The 15,000-nt window shown below is 42.9% G+C and overlaps 3 protein-coding genes across 3 annotated transcripts in view; 2 read left to right on the forward strand and 1 right to left on the reverse strand.

Moving 5' to 3' along the window:
* The window catches only part of hid1b (HID1 domain containing b), a gene marked incomplete at its 5' end in the record, with an annotated part of 19,641 nt that extends 14,440 nt beyond the window's left edge, over positions 1-5,201 (forward strand). Inside the window, 4 exons of the mRNA XM_079214101.1 lie at positions 681-799; positions 880-1,055; positions 4,731-4,889; positions 5,013-5,201. Coding sequence (XP_079070227.1) covers positions 681-799; positions 880-1,055; positions 4,731-4,889; positions 5,013-5,076 — 518 coding nt within the window. The 3' untranslated portion in view covers positions 5,077-5,201. The remainder of the gene's footprint in view (positions 1-680; positions 800-879; positions 1,056-4,730; positions 4,890-5,012) is intronic.
* A 766-nt stretch (positions 5,202-5,967) lies between these two features.
* LOC306753295 (proton channel OTOP3-like) lies at positions 5,968-10,195 on the reverse strand (the record flags this gene model as incomplete). The annotated part of the gene is made up of 7 exons (XM_079237166.1): positions 5,968-6,138; positions 6,226-6,390; positions 6,790-7,475; positions 8,259-8,413; positions 8,491-8,549; positions 9,610-9,746; positions 9,829-10,195. The coding sequence occupies 7 exons, from the start codon at positions 10,193-10,195 to the stop codon at positions 5,968-5,970; spliced, it is 1,740 nt and encodes a 579-aa protein (XP_079093292.1).
* A 2,830-nt stretch (positions 10,196-13,025) lies between these two features.
* LOC306753730 (pre-mRNA splicing regulator USH1G-like) overlaps positions 13,026-15,000 on the forward strand; it is a gene marked incomplete at both ends in the record, with an annotated part of 6,967 nt that continues 4,992 nt past the window's right edge. The window contains one exon of the mRNA XM_079237647.1: positions 13,026-13,189. Within this exon, the coding sequence (XP_079093773.1) occupies positions 13,026-13,189 (164 nt within the window). The remainder of the gene's footprint in view (positions 13,190-15,000) is intronic.

Below are 15,000 nucleotides of genomic sequence, written 5' to 3' on the forward strand. Positions count from 1 at the left end.
CGGTCACAGTCATCAGAAACCGATGTCGCTTCAGTGACGCTTCAGAGGAAAGGACGTCTCATGTCTATTAAAACATATTTCCTCGCGTCTTCTCTTGGTTGAGGGAAGCGGGGATGAGGTGTAGAGACTTGGGACGTACCTGTGATAGGCTGTTCATCAGGAAGTGTCGTGTGACTCGCGCGCCACTAAAAGAGAACTTTTCGGACTGGTAAACATGTCTTGAGTAACGCAGGAACGCGCCTTACTGAGGTCTAGTAAAGTAGTGTAGTAACCAATATTTTGAGTGTAATGCGTTACTTTACTTCGTTACCTATAAAAGTAATTACATTACTGTAATCCGTTACTTTGTAACTCGTTACCCCCAACACTGTTATGAAGGATAAAGTAAAGAGTGCTTATTATTTACAGCTGTTACAATAGCTAACAAATGTGCATCATATAATGCACATTTTTATACTTTTTTATACTTTTTTTTTTTTTACACTTTTTGTATACATCATATGATGTATAAGATACATTTTGTAGCTATTTTTTTTTAATTATTTTTTGACATTTTTTAGCAAATGTAAATGTAGCTGTAAATCCTCCTGTTCTGCACGGGGAGACAGTTTTGACAACAACAAATCATTCTTTCCTTTCCCTTTTTAACTTTGGTAAAGCTCTTCTCTGGCGTCCCTCAGGGATCGATAAGATCACGGAGAAGTCCCAGGTGAGCCTGGACGGCACCATGATGCCTCTGGCTCTGTCGGGCGCTCTGGGGGCCGCCGCCAGCGACGCCGAGTCCAACGCAGAGCACGAGGTACGCCGGCCTCCACGCCCGTCTCACTCTTCTTCTCTCTGGTGTCAAAGTGACCTCCCCCGCGCTTTTATTTTGAAAAGGTCTTTCGCGCAGAGTCAGCGAGGAGTCGGTTGTCGAGCGCGTCGTCGTCATCGGCGGCGCCGTGGAGCGCCAACGCGGACTGGGTGGCGTCGTGGAAGGCCAAGCTGCCTCTGCAGACCATCATGCGGCTGCTGCAGGTGCTGGTGCCCCAGGTGGAGAAGATCTGCATCGACAAGTAAGAAGCTAAATAAATATTATTATGATTATAATCAGATTAAACTGTGTCTGCTGTGTCCGTTTATTTACCAGGAATGTTTACGCAAACGAGGAATTCTTCCGCCAAGAAAAACTCCTCGTTGGTGTAAACATTCCTGGTAAATAAATGGTTTCTGATTCTGATCAATGGCTCCAACTGATTATTATTTTCACTTTTGAACAATCTAATGATTACTTTTCTTGAATTGTTTTCATCTGTGAAAGAGACCAGACCTTTAACTGGTTCTGAAAATGCTTTAATCCTGATCCTCTATGACCAACATCGGGAATCGAGACCACTAAGAGGAACTTTATATGTAGCGTTGTTTCTGTCGCCCCCTGTGGACTCAAGTGGTAGTAACACTACCACTTGAGTCCACAGGGGGCGACAGAAACAACACTACATGAAAAGTAGTTTTACTGCAGCAGGGTCTGACAGTCTGGTTCTGGTTCTGAATCAGGACTACTCTGAGGTCCATAGAGGACCAGGACTAGACTGAGACCGGTTCTGGACCAGATAAAAGTTCCTCGCAGTAACTTGAAGATGTAAATATTGATGTGCGCAGCTTTAACCCTTAGCTTTATTAAATGTCAGGACTCTGTCAGGAAAAACATTTTTAATCAATGATTTCATTATTAGGCACAAACTTAATTTTTTGTTTTTAACCGAAACTTGGTTAGACCAAGATAACAGTGCAGCCGTTCTTTTTGAAGCAACACCTCCCAACCTCAGCTTCATGAGTGAAACAAGAGCGCATGAGAAAGGAGGTGGAGTTGCTATTTTATATAATGAGCCTCTTCAATGCAAGCAGATGTCTTTTGGTCATTTTACTTCCTTTTGAATATGTGGCTCTCAATTCCACGCAAGTTTTATTCCTCAACATTTACAGACCACCTAAATACTGTGCAACCTTCTTTGATGAGTTTACTGAACTGATGTCTATAATCTGTATTGATTTTGATTGTTGGTGATTTTAATATCCATGTTGATAATCCCCAGGACAGAGGGTCTATAGAGCTATGCGGTGTCCTTGATAACTATGACCTGACTCAGCATGTAACAGGTCCCACCCACAACAAGGGGCACACTCTAGACCTAATCATCACCAAAGGTCTGGACATTTCCAAGGTTGCTGTGACGGATGTTGCACTCTCTGATCATTCCTGTGTTTCCTTTGAGTGCAATCTCCCTGCACACAAATGTCCAAACCAAGGTTGTGACAAAGCGTTACGTCACTGAAAACACCAGTGAGCTATTTATTCAGAAGTTCTGCTCCACACCAGGCCTCTCTTGCATCTCAGTCAATGAGCTTGTGGATGGAAGTTAAAAATGTTATTGACGCCATTGCACCCACTAAGGTGAAGGTTGTCTCGGGTAAGAAAAGATCCTCTTGGAGAAATGCCACGCTGGTCAGAATAGAGAAAAGAGAGTGTCGGAAAGCTGAACGCAGGTGGAGAAAAACTAATCTCCAGGTTCACTGTGGTATCTATAAAGAGAGACTTCACAATTATAATTTGGAATTTAGAAATGCAAGACAGGCCTTCTTCTCTGACATCATAACCAAAAACAAAAACAATACACGCGCCTTATTTGCTACCGTGGACAGGCTAACAAACCCTCCGGTGTCGGTAACGGCTACGCTCCAATCCACCTGGCATGCAATCAATCTGACTCCTATTTTGCTGATAAAATTCCGAGAATTAGACAAGCAGTCGGTGGCTCCACACCAACCACAGGATATGTGTTGTCCCCATCTTTAAATAGCATCCATTCAAATATCATGACACAATTTCACTCAATTAACCAAAGAAGCCTAGAAGACATTATACAACATCTGAACACATCCTCCTGCTGCTTGGATATTCTACCAACACACTTTTTCAAAAAAATTTCACACTGTATGACCGCTGATCTTTTACAAATTGTAAACTCATCCCTTCTCTCAGGTGTCTTCCCACAAGCCCTAAAAACTGCAGTTATTAAACCACTTCTAAAGAAGGCTAGTTTAGACCCCGAAATATTGAAAAACTATAGACCAATATCAAACCTCCCATTCTCAAGTAAAATAATGGAAAAGGCGGTTTTTCAACAGCTGAACAACTTCTTGGCCGAAAATAACAGTTTTGATGTCTTCCAGTCCGGCTTTCGTCAGCACCACAGTACTGAAACTGCTCTTGTTAAGGTTTTCAACGACATCCACTTAAACACAGACAGTGGCAGAACCTCAGTCTTAGTATTACTGGATCTCAGTGCTGCATTCGACACGGTTGATCATGACATACTACTAGACAGACTGAAGTCTGGTAGGACTCTCTGGCACAGCACTTAACTGGTTTGAATCCTACTTGAAGGACCGACAATACTTTGTGTCGGTAGCTAAGTACACATCAGAGCTGACTAGGATGACATGTGGTGTTCCCCAAGGTTCAATACTGGGGCCTCTTCTGTTCAACATCTACATGCTTCCACTGGCTCAGATTATGAAAAACAACAATGTGTGTTATCATAATTATGCAGATGACACACAACTCTACATAACTATATCACCAGGGGACTATAGTCCCATACAAGGGGTGGCTAAATGCATTGAAGAAATCAATAACTGGATGTGCCAGAATTTTCTTCAATTAAATCAAGATAAAACAGAAGTAATTGTTTTTGGTCCCAAGGATGCATGATTGAAAGTCAGCGCTCAGCTTCAATCACTAATGTTGAAAACCTCAAACCAAGCCAGAAATCTAGGTGTAGTTATGGATTCAGACCTCAACCTGAACAGCCATATCAAGACAACTACAAAATCAGCCTACTACCACCTGAAGAATATATCAAGGGTTAGAGGACTTATGTCTCAACAGGATCTGGAGAAACTTGTCCATGCATTTATCTTCAGTAGACTTGACTACTGTAACGGTGTGTTCACAGGTCATTTATCTTCAGTAGACTTGACTACTGTAACGGTGTGTTCACAGGCCTCTGTAAAAAGTCAATCAGAAAGCTGCTGATTCAGAAGCTGCAGCTCGAGTCCTCACTAAGACCAGGAAAGTGGATCACATCACTCCAGTTCTGAGGTCTTTGCACTGGCTCCCTGTCAAACAAAGAATTGACTTTAAAATCCTGCTGCTGGTTTATAAAGCACTGAATGGTTTAGGGCCTAAGTATGTTTGTGATCTGCTGCTACCTTATGAACCATCCCGGCCCCTCAGGTCGTCTGGGACGGGTCTACTTTCTGTTCCAAGAGTCAGAACTAAACATGGAGAAGCAGCGTTCAGCTTTTCTGCTCCACACATCTGGAAGAAGGTCCTGAGAGCTGCAGGTCTGCTGAGACCCTCAGCTCCTTTAAGTCCACATTGAAGACTTTTCTGTTTGCTGCTGCCTTTAATTGAACCAGATTCAATTACTGCATCCCACTACTGCATTTTATTTCTTAAACTGCACTGCAACTTTTATTCAACTTTTATTTTTTATGTTGCTTTTTCTACTTTTATTTTGCTTTTTGACTGTTTTAATGTTTTCTTAACTGTTTTTAAATCTGCATTATGTTTTGATGCTTTCATGGTTTTATGTGAAGCACTTTGAATCGCCTTGTTGTTGAAATGTGCTCTACAAATAAACTTGCCTTGCCTTCATAATAACCGTCGTCGGCGTCGTCCTCAGAGGTTTGACGGACGAGTCCGAGATCCTGAAGTTCCTCCGGCACGGCACGCTGGTGGGCCTGCTGCCCGTCCCCCATCCCATCCTCATCCGGAAGTACCAGGCCAACGCCGGCACGGCCATGTGGTTCCGCACCTACATGTGGGGCGTCATCTACTTACGGTACATTTCACACGTTCCCAAAACAAAGTGTCGTCGCAGCAGTTTGATGGATCCTAACTGGTCTGGCGAGTTGATGAAGTCACGCTTTGAGTTTTTTTTTAAATGACTTGTTTTTCTTCCTAGCAACGTGGATCCTCCGATCTGGTACGACACGGACATCCGGCTCTTTGAGATCCAGAGGATTTAGAGCGGCTGCTCGTTCACCAACAAACTCACCGACGAGATCTGACCCTTTTTATTTTTTACCTTCTTCACACCTGACCTGCGATTGGAGGAACATGTCACCGTTTTCTGGCGTTATTTAAAGAAAAGAAGCAGCGAAGATGACGATGTTCAGTGTTCAGACAAAAGGAAATGTCTAAATGTGTCAAAGCATTTACTCCTGTGTATCACATACAACTGTATTATGAGCGATGCCAAATGGTCATTAAATCTGACGTGAACATGAAATGTGACATTTATTGAACATTCATTTCTTCCACAGCGAACATGTGAAAAACATTTATTTGTGCATGAAAGCAACGTCATGTTGAAACGGGAAAGGGAAAAACAAATAAGATGTCTTTTAAACAAACATTAGTATATGCTGTACCATTTAAAGGTATTGGAATTGGAACCTTAAGTGACCACAGTTTTGAGATTGGCAGAGAATTCAGCTTTAGGACCTGAAGCATAGACTTCTACACAACCAGAGGAGTCACCCCCTGGTGGTCAGGAGAGAGAATGCAGCTCTAGGACATGAAACATAGACTTCTACACAACCAGAGGAGTCACCCCCTGGTGGTCAGGAGAGAGAATGCAGCTCTAGGACATGAAACATAGACTTCTATACAACCAGAGGAGTCACCTCCTGGTGGTCAGGAAAGAGAATGCAGCTCTATGACACTTCAGCATTGACTTCACTTTTCAGAACCGGAGGTTGACGCCTCATTGGGACAAACCATGTAAAACAGCCTCAGGGTGATCTAATCATACATATAAACAAAATAATTTATGAAATGTGTATCATGTTGTTTCCCCCCCACAAACATTGTTGTATTAAATAGTTCAACAGTCGTTTATTGGGCCTCCGCTGTTGTCAGGCGGAGATGAGCAGCTCCATCAAGGCGCCCACAGAGTGCATCCTGTAGAAAACGCTGAGCGGCTGACCCAAGTTCACCAGGACGAACCAAGGCGAGAAGCCGAAAAACTGTTTCCCGAGGCCGTTCTCAAACTGAGGGTGGACTCCGAAGGCGGGGATGACCCACAGCTGCAAGCAGAGGGGACACGGGGTGTTGGTAGAGCAGAAAGAAGCTTGTACTGCTGCAAGAATCTCATAATGAACACTGGGTATTACCATAATGTTAGACAGGATGAGGAAAGCACAGATTTCTTGAATCGCTCTTTTGGTCCAGGGGGTTTTCCCATCATGCTCTTTGGCAGCAGCTGGCGCGGTCCCATCCAGCAGGGACATGTTCGTCTTCCCCTCTTCTTGCATTGGCACCGTTGACTTTTTCTTCAGCTGTCGGGCAGAAACAAACCTTTTAACCTTTGAAAACCGTAAATAGATAAAAAAAAAACAACCTTTATAACATATTTTGATCATAACTATAAACATCCAGCATGGTATGAGCCAGATTTCCCAAAAAATCCTCCTATTGTTTTGTGATGTTTCAGGTACTGGGAAAAAAGTACCCTAAGTACTTCAACTTAACGGTTATTTTAATGATGTTTTACACGGCATGTCTCTTCTCACAAGGGTTGCGGTATTGGAGCAATTTAAATGAAGTTAAACAGCGATGTGGTACCGGAGATAAGTAAGGAAACGTTAAAACATAGCCAGGCGCGGGGCGCTTGGTGCTTATGTGGTATGGCCGACTTCTCAGTCCGGTTTCCCAAGCATCCCCGTGACCCCGGGTACCGTGAATATGCTGCTCTGCCGCCGCTCTTTCCTCTTGGCGAGCGGGTCCGGGTGCCGGTGGAGGCCCTCGATGATGAAGATGTTCTGGAGGATGAGCTCCAGGAGGCTGAGCAGGGAGTAGGACAGGTCCAGGTCCCCCAGGGGCCCGCCGGTGCCCACCGCCAGGGCCGCCACCAGGGAGAAGTAGGACAGGGCGAGCTGGCCCAGAGCCGCCGCCACCAGCAGCGTCACGTCCAGGCTGCGCGTCGGGTTGTGGCCCTCCTCGCTCGCCCGCCGCTCCAGCCGGTGCACCAGCACCCCCGCCAGGCAGCACAGCGACATGGCGGGCATGACGGCCAGGTGGTATCCGTAGAAGATGAGGAAGGCGGTGTGGCGGAGCCGCCGCCGGCTCACCCACACCTGGTAGAGGATGAAGACGGCCACGCCCGCCGCCAGCACCAGGGCGCCGGACACGAGGCCGTAGAGGACGCCGCCGCGGTAAACCACCTGCAGGGTGAGCTTCTGGGCGGCGTGGGGCCGGTGGCCGGGACTCACCGGCCGGCCCACGTTCTTCCACAGGACGTAGACCATGCAGCCGGCCATCAGGTAGAACTCCATGCTGAAGGGGTAGAGAACCTCGAAGCCTTTCCGGAAGATCAGGCAGGCGGCGCTCGCGGAGCACTGGCACAAGGTCGCGTTCAGGGATCCTGGAAGCAGGAAAAATAATTAACCTGTTAAGCCCTACTTTTATGTTAGGAAAATCAAGAAAAAAATCATGGTATATATCCCTCCCCAACCCTCCCCCCCCCCAAAAAAAAACATGTTAGGTATCAAATTAAACATAAAAATCTACAATAATATATAATCCCGATGTACAACCTTTAAACACAATTCAAACAATAAATAGGGTTAGGGGTTATGGTTATTAGGGTTAGGGCTAGGGTTATTAGGGTTAGGTTTAGGGTTATTAGGGTTAGGGTTATTAGGGTTTAGGGTTAGGGTTATTAGGGGTTAGGGTTTGGTTTAGGGCTTAAAGGGCTACACTTCCCCAGTTGATTACTCACATTCATTTTTGTATTGCAAAATGTTATGTTTCAATATGCAAATGAGGCATTAGCTTATCAAATATGTGCTCATTTTCATACATTTCTGCAACAGAAATTTGACTATTTGATAAATCCAGGTTCAAATTTCTTGTTTCATTTTGTTGACGTACGAAAGTCAAATGTTTTTACAGAGGGAATCGTTGTTATCTCTTCGTATCTCTCCATAAATCAGAAAATACTGTCAACTGCCATAAAAACATCCAATTCCTCCATGTTTTTATTAATGCAATGTTGTATAAATGAGGTTATGAATGTGTGAACAAACCCCTCTGTGGACAGCGTCAGAATATATGTATGAATAAAAGTACCTTTTCTGGAAGGTGTATGTCTGTGTCTACGCAGTACATGGCATAGTGTGTACTTATACCTGTGAAGTTTAAGTACCTGCCACAGTCGAGTTTCCTGCCTCAGAGGCGTTGGCGTTGCTGAAGTCGAGCCCGTCCGCTCTCTCCAGCTCCATCTCCTGGTGGATCGTGTCCTCGGTCACGGCGTTCAGCCACAGCAGGAGGTCGGCCGAGAGGATCAGCATCAAGCCGGACCTGAAGCACGAGCATCAGATATTAACGAATGAACGCGTGGAGCGTTCATACATTCATAAAAGGTGTGAGAGACGCACCTGGTGATGATCTTGTGTCTGTGGATGCAGTCTTTGGAGTGAGCCCACAGTAAATACGACTGCAGAAGAGAAATAAACGGTTATTCAAGAAGAACATTCAAAGATTCAGAAGATTCTTTTATTTTATAATGCAATGTCATAAAGGCTGCAGAACAAATGATTGAAATTGAGAACTTTTGAGGTCCTTTTTCTGGTTAACAGAAGTGCTGAATTTATATATAATAAACTTTAAATATGTCATCTTCCAGCTGTCATGTTAATAACTAATAGTTTTAGTTAATAAAAGTTTATTTAAGTCATCTGACCCCTAATTTATACATTTTTTAAATGATATTTTAAGCATTAACAACAATGTGTTAACATGAAGATCACGAGATGCAGTTGAGACCTCAAGTGAGTTATTTGAAATGTTATATATATATATATATATATATATATATATATATATATATATATATATATATATATATATATATAAATGTACGTTTCTTTGTGTTAAGGTGAGACGATGTGACCAGTTATGTTGCATAAAGTTTGCAAGATATAGATAGATATTGTTGTCTTGCTAACAATCATATTTTACATGATTTTATTGTATTTATTTTACTTTTTTTAAAGTTTTAATTTGTTTTTAGTTGTTTAAAGTTTAAAGTTGAAGTGTTTGTGATATTTATTCATATTTCAAATATAAATGTTGTAAATTATTTGCAGGATTTAACAAGACGTAACTGTAACATTTCACAATATCACTTTTACTGTGAAGTTACGGATAATTACAGTAATTCCACAGCAACATACTGCTAAATAAGAGCAATATAATTAAAGTAAACAGCTTTCATTTCACAATAATCTACTGTGAAAAGGATTCAATGCCTTTCTGCCAAAGTAGTGCAACCAGTAGCCAGTAATTTACTGTGAATTTACAGTCAAATAATTGCATTTCATGGCCACTTCCACTTCTTCTGTGACTTACTGACAAAGCTTTTTATCTCCACTCATGGCGACCTTTTGTCCACTTATTCTTTTAATACGTGTAATAAAAGCTGTGACTTTTCAAGGTTTCACTAAACATGTTTCTTCGCTCTGAACATGAAGTAACATGAAGATGAATCTCGTCACCTGCAGCGCGAGGAAGGGCGCCTCGATGAAGGGCGCCAGCACCTTGGCGGCCGGTTTGCAGTCGCTCATGCTGATGAGGTAGCCGACCCTGAAGACGCACAGCAGCAGGCTGAAGGCGGCGAACAGCATCAGGACCACTGGACCGGAGAGGGAGGACACGCATCAGGACACGGGCCAAAGCACACGGCCCACACGGGGTCAGAAAACACGGCGGCTCACCGGTGACGGGGATCCCCCCGGCGTGGTGGTCTTTGTGGGGGCAGATGCCGGGCTGCTTCCGGGCCCACAGCAGGTACCACAGCATCCAGACCAGGCTGACCCCCATCAGCAGCAGCAGGAACAGCTGGGGCTCCTGGTGCTTCAGGCCCTCGGGGTTGAAGGCCCCCCCGGCCACCAGCGCCGCTCCCAGCAGCACCACGTTCAGGCCCAGCAGACCGGAGATCAGGCTCCTCCCACTCGGGGCCCAAGCCGGCTCGGGATCCGGCTCCGGCTCCTGGATCTGGTGGTCTGAGCTCTGCACTGGTTCCTCACTCCCAGGCGACCCCCAGGAGGAGTCGGCCTCCGTGGCTCCAGGATCTGGATTCATGTTTTAGTTTTTCCTTCCTTTTTAAAATGGTTTGAATCCTCCTTCGTCTCTTTCCCGTCTGCAGGTTCTCTCGGCTCCCTTCGTGTGAACCTGCAGCTCAACATGTGGAGGCATGAGTCAGAGAGCTGTAATCCTTCTGATCCGCCTCCACACACCTGTAGGGGAGTGGTCACGATCCAGAATGTTAGCACCGACACACCTTGCACACGGAAACCAACAAACTCATGTTTGCTTTCCACGCCGACCTCAGTTTCACCTGCTGCACTCCAACAAAGTTAGCACTTTAAAAAACAGCCTATTTTTAGGCCTCTGCCGGGAAATGTCATCCCCAAACTAAAAGGGTGTATCTCTGCAACCACTAGGGCTGTTTGAATAATGTTGGTGTTATTATAAAAGCTACACATGTGAGATTGTTCGGATGTGTAAATATCAGTCTATATGTTACTGGTTAAGAGTAAATGAAGATGACACACAGAAAAAATGAAAAGGTTTCAGGTCCGCCTATAAAAAAAATCACTTTCAGGACGATTATTTCTTTGAAATGATGCAGCTGTAAGGTCCAACTCTAACCCAAATCATAGCTCAATATGTGAACATTCTCTAACCCAAATCATAGCTCAATATGTGAACATTCTCTAACCCAAATCATAGCTCAATATGTGAACATTCTCTAACCCAAATCATAGCTCAATATGTGAACATTCTCTAACCCAAATCATACACAATATGTGAACATTCTCTAACCCAAATCATAGCTCAATATGTGAACATTCACTAACCCAAATCATAGCTCAATATGTGAACATTCTCTAACCCAAATCATAACAATATGTGAACATTCTCTAACCCAAATCATAGCTCAATATGTGAACATTCTCTAACCCAAATCATAGCTCAATATGTGAACATTCTCTCTGCAAAGGTTGACTTTGATAAATATAAGATGAATATAAGTAGAATCATCATTAACGGCTCTTAAAGCAACACTTTCAAAGCAAATGCATGAAGGATAATTATGTTAAGTGGAAACATGGACTAAAGAGAAGATGTTTTAAATTGTTAAATTTTAATTTGTTAATTTGTTAATTATGTTTTGTAAATTCAATCTACATTTTTTTGTACATTGTCAGACTGACTGAAAGCACTTAGATGATAATATTCCTTCTCATGGCACCTGAGTTTTACTTTGAAAGGGTTTATCAGCCGGGCCCTCGGCCCTCGGCCCTCGGCCAGAGTCACTATTTGCGTCCCGTCTGCAGGAACTGACTCAGGAATAAAACCTTATCGCTGCAGAGCTTAACAGCTGATAACCGGCTTCACTCAGGCTCACAGGCCGGGATCCTTCTGGTTTTGATTATTTCAAACACATGTAATGTAATAATGTAATAATGTAATGTACTTCAGAATTCGTAAACCATGTTGTTTTGTTTTTGTTTTGTGTTTGAATGTCTGTGTTGTGTTAAGCCGGCACTTTCCATTCTGTTACCGTCTGTGTAAATAAACAAATTTGACTCATAAAACATTTTTCTTTTTGGTGAAAGTTGCAGTGCAGACGTTTCAAATCAATCTGCACACAAACTGCACATTTACATATTTTACAAACACAAAGAAAAGAATGTAAATCAGTGGCTGCCTGGAACAGTGGGGGAAAAAACTAACACTATTACATTGCAAAATGGTATAAATTAAATATATGTGATTTGATTTTTTTATGTTTTGTATTTTTTGCAAGAAAAAAGACAAAATGAAGTGAAAATATATGAATATAAATGTACAACTTGCAGACACTAGCTCTAAGCTGAGATCAAACTGGTCGAACTGGTTTTGCATGTTTTAGCATATTTACTAAAAATAACATCTCCTGATGCAAAACATGTGATTTATATTCTTGTCTTTTGCGTATGTTTTGGGAATCTATTGTTTTTCACAAACTCACATATGGGATATATATATATCACGTATGTGTTTTAGAAATCTATAAGCAGCCGGTTCTTTGTTTGAGAATAGTTGCGTTGAAATCTTTGAGTTCTGTGGGTTTTTAGAGTAAAGAGGACAATCTTTCTGAAAAAACATGTTGCTATTACAAAAATGAATTGAAATGTACTTTTTTATACTGATAAATACTTTAAGCAATAGCATGTATGCATACATTTTTTGTGACTCTTGTCTACGCTGTTTTAAAGCTCATGATAGCAGACAGACGATGTAAACCAGCTGCTTTGGTAGTTTTTGAATAAGCTGACGTCTCTCATCAGACTGATCTGTAATAAAACAATCCATCAGATTGATGAGTTATTCTACAGAATGATACTGTAGATATATGTCCAGTTATATTCTGTCCTATCCTATTACTAATACTAATATTATGCTATTCTTATCTTGTGCTATTCTTTTCTTGAAGGAAAACACACTCCTATTTAATTATTTGTCATTTGTATTTTTTTATTTGTATTTTTTAATTTATATTTTGTATTATTATTATTACTTTTTTTCCTTTTTTCATGAATTTAAATTATTATAATTTGTCTTTATTTTCCTTTATTTTTGTTTTATTTCCGTTATCTTTTTTTGTATTGGCCTGGCCCTATACAATACAAAGGGGGCGTGTCTCCTCGTCATAGCCCCGCCCCTGCCCGTCAACCAGCACGCCGCGTCTACGTCTCCTAGCAACCAGCCTGTCAGCCCGCCGCCTCTCCGGACTGAACACAGAGAACCTGAACACCGAGGAAGAGCCCAGAGAACCTCCAGAACCTCCAGAACCTCCAGAGCCTCCATGGGACCGAGCCGAGCGTAGCGCCGCGGGCCCGCCGAGAGGCCGCGGGCCGCCGCCATGGACGACCGGCGCCACCGGGCGGCCCGGGACGGCTTCCTGCACGCGCTGAAGGACGCCACGCGCACGGAGCTGAATGCCCCGGATGAGGACGGCATGACGCCCACCCTGTGGGCCGCGTACCGCGGGAACCGGGACACGCTGCGGCTCATCGTGGGACGAGGGTGAGTCAGAGGGTCCACTGGTTCCACTCCAGTAGAACTCAGTGGGTCCACTGGTTCCACTCCAGTAGAACTCAGTGGGTCCACTGGTTCCACTCCAGTAGAACTCAGTGGGTCCACTGGTTCCACTCCAGTAGAACTCCCAGTGAGGGGGAGACAGTTTCTATAAAGTTTATTATATTATTATATAATATAGCCTTATAGCCTTAAAGCTCCCAGTGATGGGAGACAGGGTCTATAACGTGTATTATATTGTTATATAATGGTTTAAGTATGGAGTATTTTAAAGCTCCCAGTGAGGGTGAAAACTGTTGTTTGTATTGTATTGTGTTAATATATCATAGAGATTTATATTTTAAAGCTTCAGTGATGGGGAAATAACTTGTTTCTATTTTTTATTTTATTATATTATATAGAGATTTATATTTTAAAGCTTCAGTGAGGGTGACACAACTTATTGAGGGTGAAACATACTATTTTGTATGTTATTATATTATTATATAAACTCTCTAGAATACTCTATACACTTATATTTTAACGCTTCCAGTGAGGGTGAAAACAACGTGTCCTTTTAACCATCGCTTGTTTATATTTGTTATATTTTTATATTATATAATATAATGTAATATTTATTTTAATTATATATTTTTTAATTATGCCAAATAGTACGTTAAAGTTCAGTGTCAATACATTTATTTTTCTTATTTCAACCAAAAACCTAAATATACACAAAAAGTCACAGTATATTGACATAGACTGTTATAATATTTATAAAAAGAAGACTAGAAATTTGCAGTTTATTACTATTGAATTGTCCTATTAAACTCTCTAGAATACTGCATTGTATATCAATCCTCAGTGATGTGCTAATATTCACATGAATGATGAAAGCCTTGTGCCACATGTTCCAGTGCTGCTGCAGATTACATTCTATACATTCTAACAGCCTGATTACAGGGAAAGGTCACTGAGGCATGACAACTTTATATGTTAATGTCATGAACATACACAGCAGGAATAATGAGATTCAGCTACATGGAAGAAGCCGCTGAGAGAAAACTGAGGCAGTGATAAAGGTTGAAGGGTTGGGAGGCCAAGGAGCCGCTGGAGGACGTTCGTCACGGCGCTGACGGGTTTATGGGGAGCAGCGAAGTGGAGCTCGTTGGTTTGATGCTGCAGACGCGAGGGGAAAGGTCAGCGTGACGGATGTCTTCATCACGTCTTCCTCCTACTCCGTCCTGAGGACGCCAAGCGAGCAGACGAGTAACTTTCGGGATTTTATTGTCTTGGATTACGGCCGTCGCCATGTTGTTGCTTTTTTGCAACCAGTAAACAGGAAGTAACCATATCTGGACTGAGGAGGAGGGACATAGAGACCTGTGCCCTCGTGAAGCTCCACATCAGGTCCAGATGTGTGTCTGCTTGATATCTGGAGTGTGTGTGTGTGTGTGTGTGTGTGTGTGTGTGTGTGTGTGTGTGTGTGTGTGTGTGTGTGTGTGTGTGTGTGTGTGTGTGATGATCTTCATGAAGTCGCTCAGCGTGAAATAAACATTGAGAGGTTGGAACTTGAACTTGAGTATTGAAGTTGGTCCCGAGTCATCGGTGATGCTGGTAAACAGGGTTTGTGTTTCAGAGCTGCAGATGGTCATGTGACCGTGTGGTTCCTCCCTTCCTTTGAAGTAGCAGCTGCTTCATTACCGTTGCTTTGATCACTTTGCCAGGTTTGCAGACAGAAATCAGGGTTCGTACCAGTGAGGGTGTGTGTGTGTGTGTGTGTGTGTGTGGTACCAGTGAGGGTGTGTGTGTGTGTGTGG

The sequence above is a fragment of the Taurulus bubalis genome (assembly GCF_910589615.1).
Source record: "Taurulus bubalis genome assembly, chromosome: 2".
Classification (NCBI taxonomy): domain Eukaryota; kingdom Metazoa; phylum Chordata; class Actinopteri; order Perciformes; family Cottidae; genus Taurulus; species Taurulus bubalis.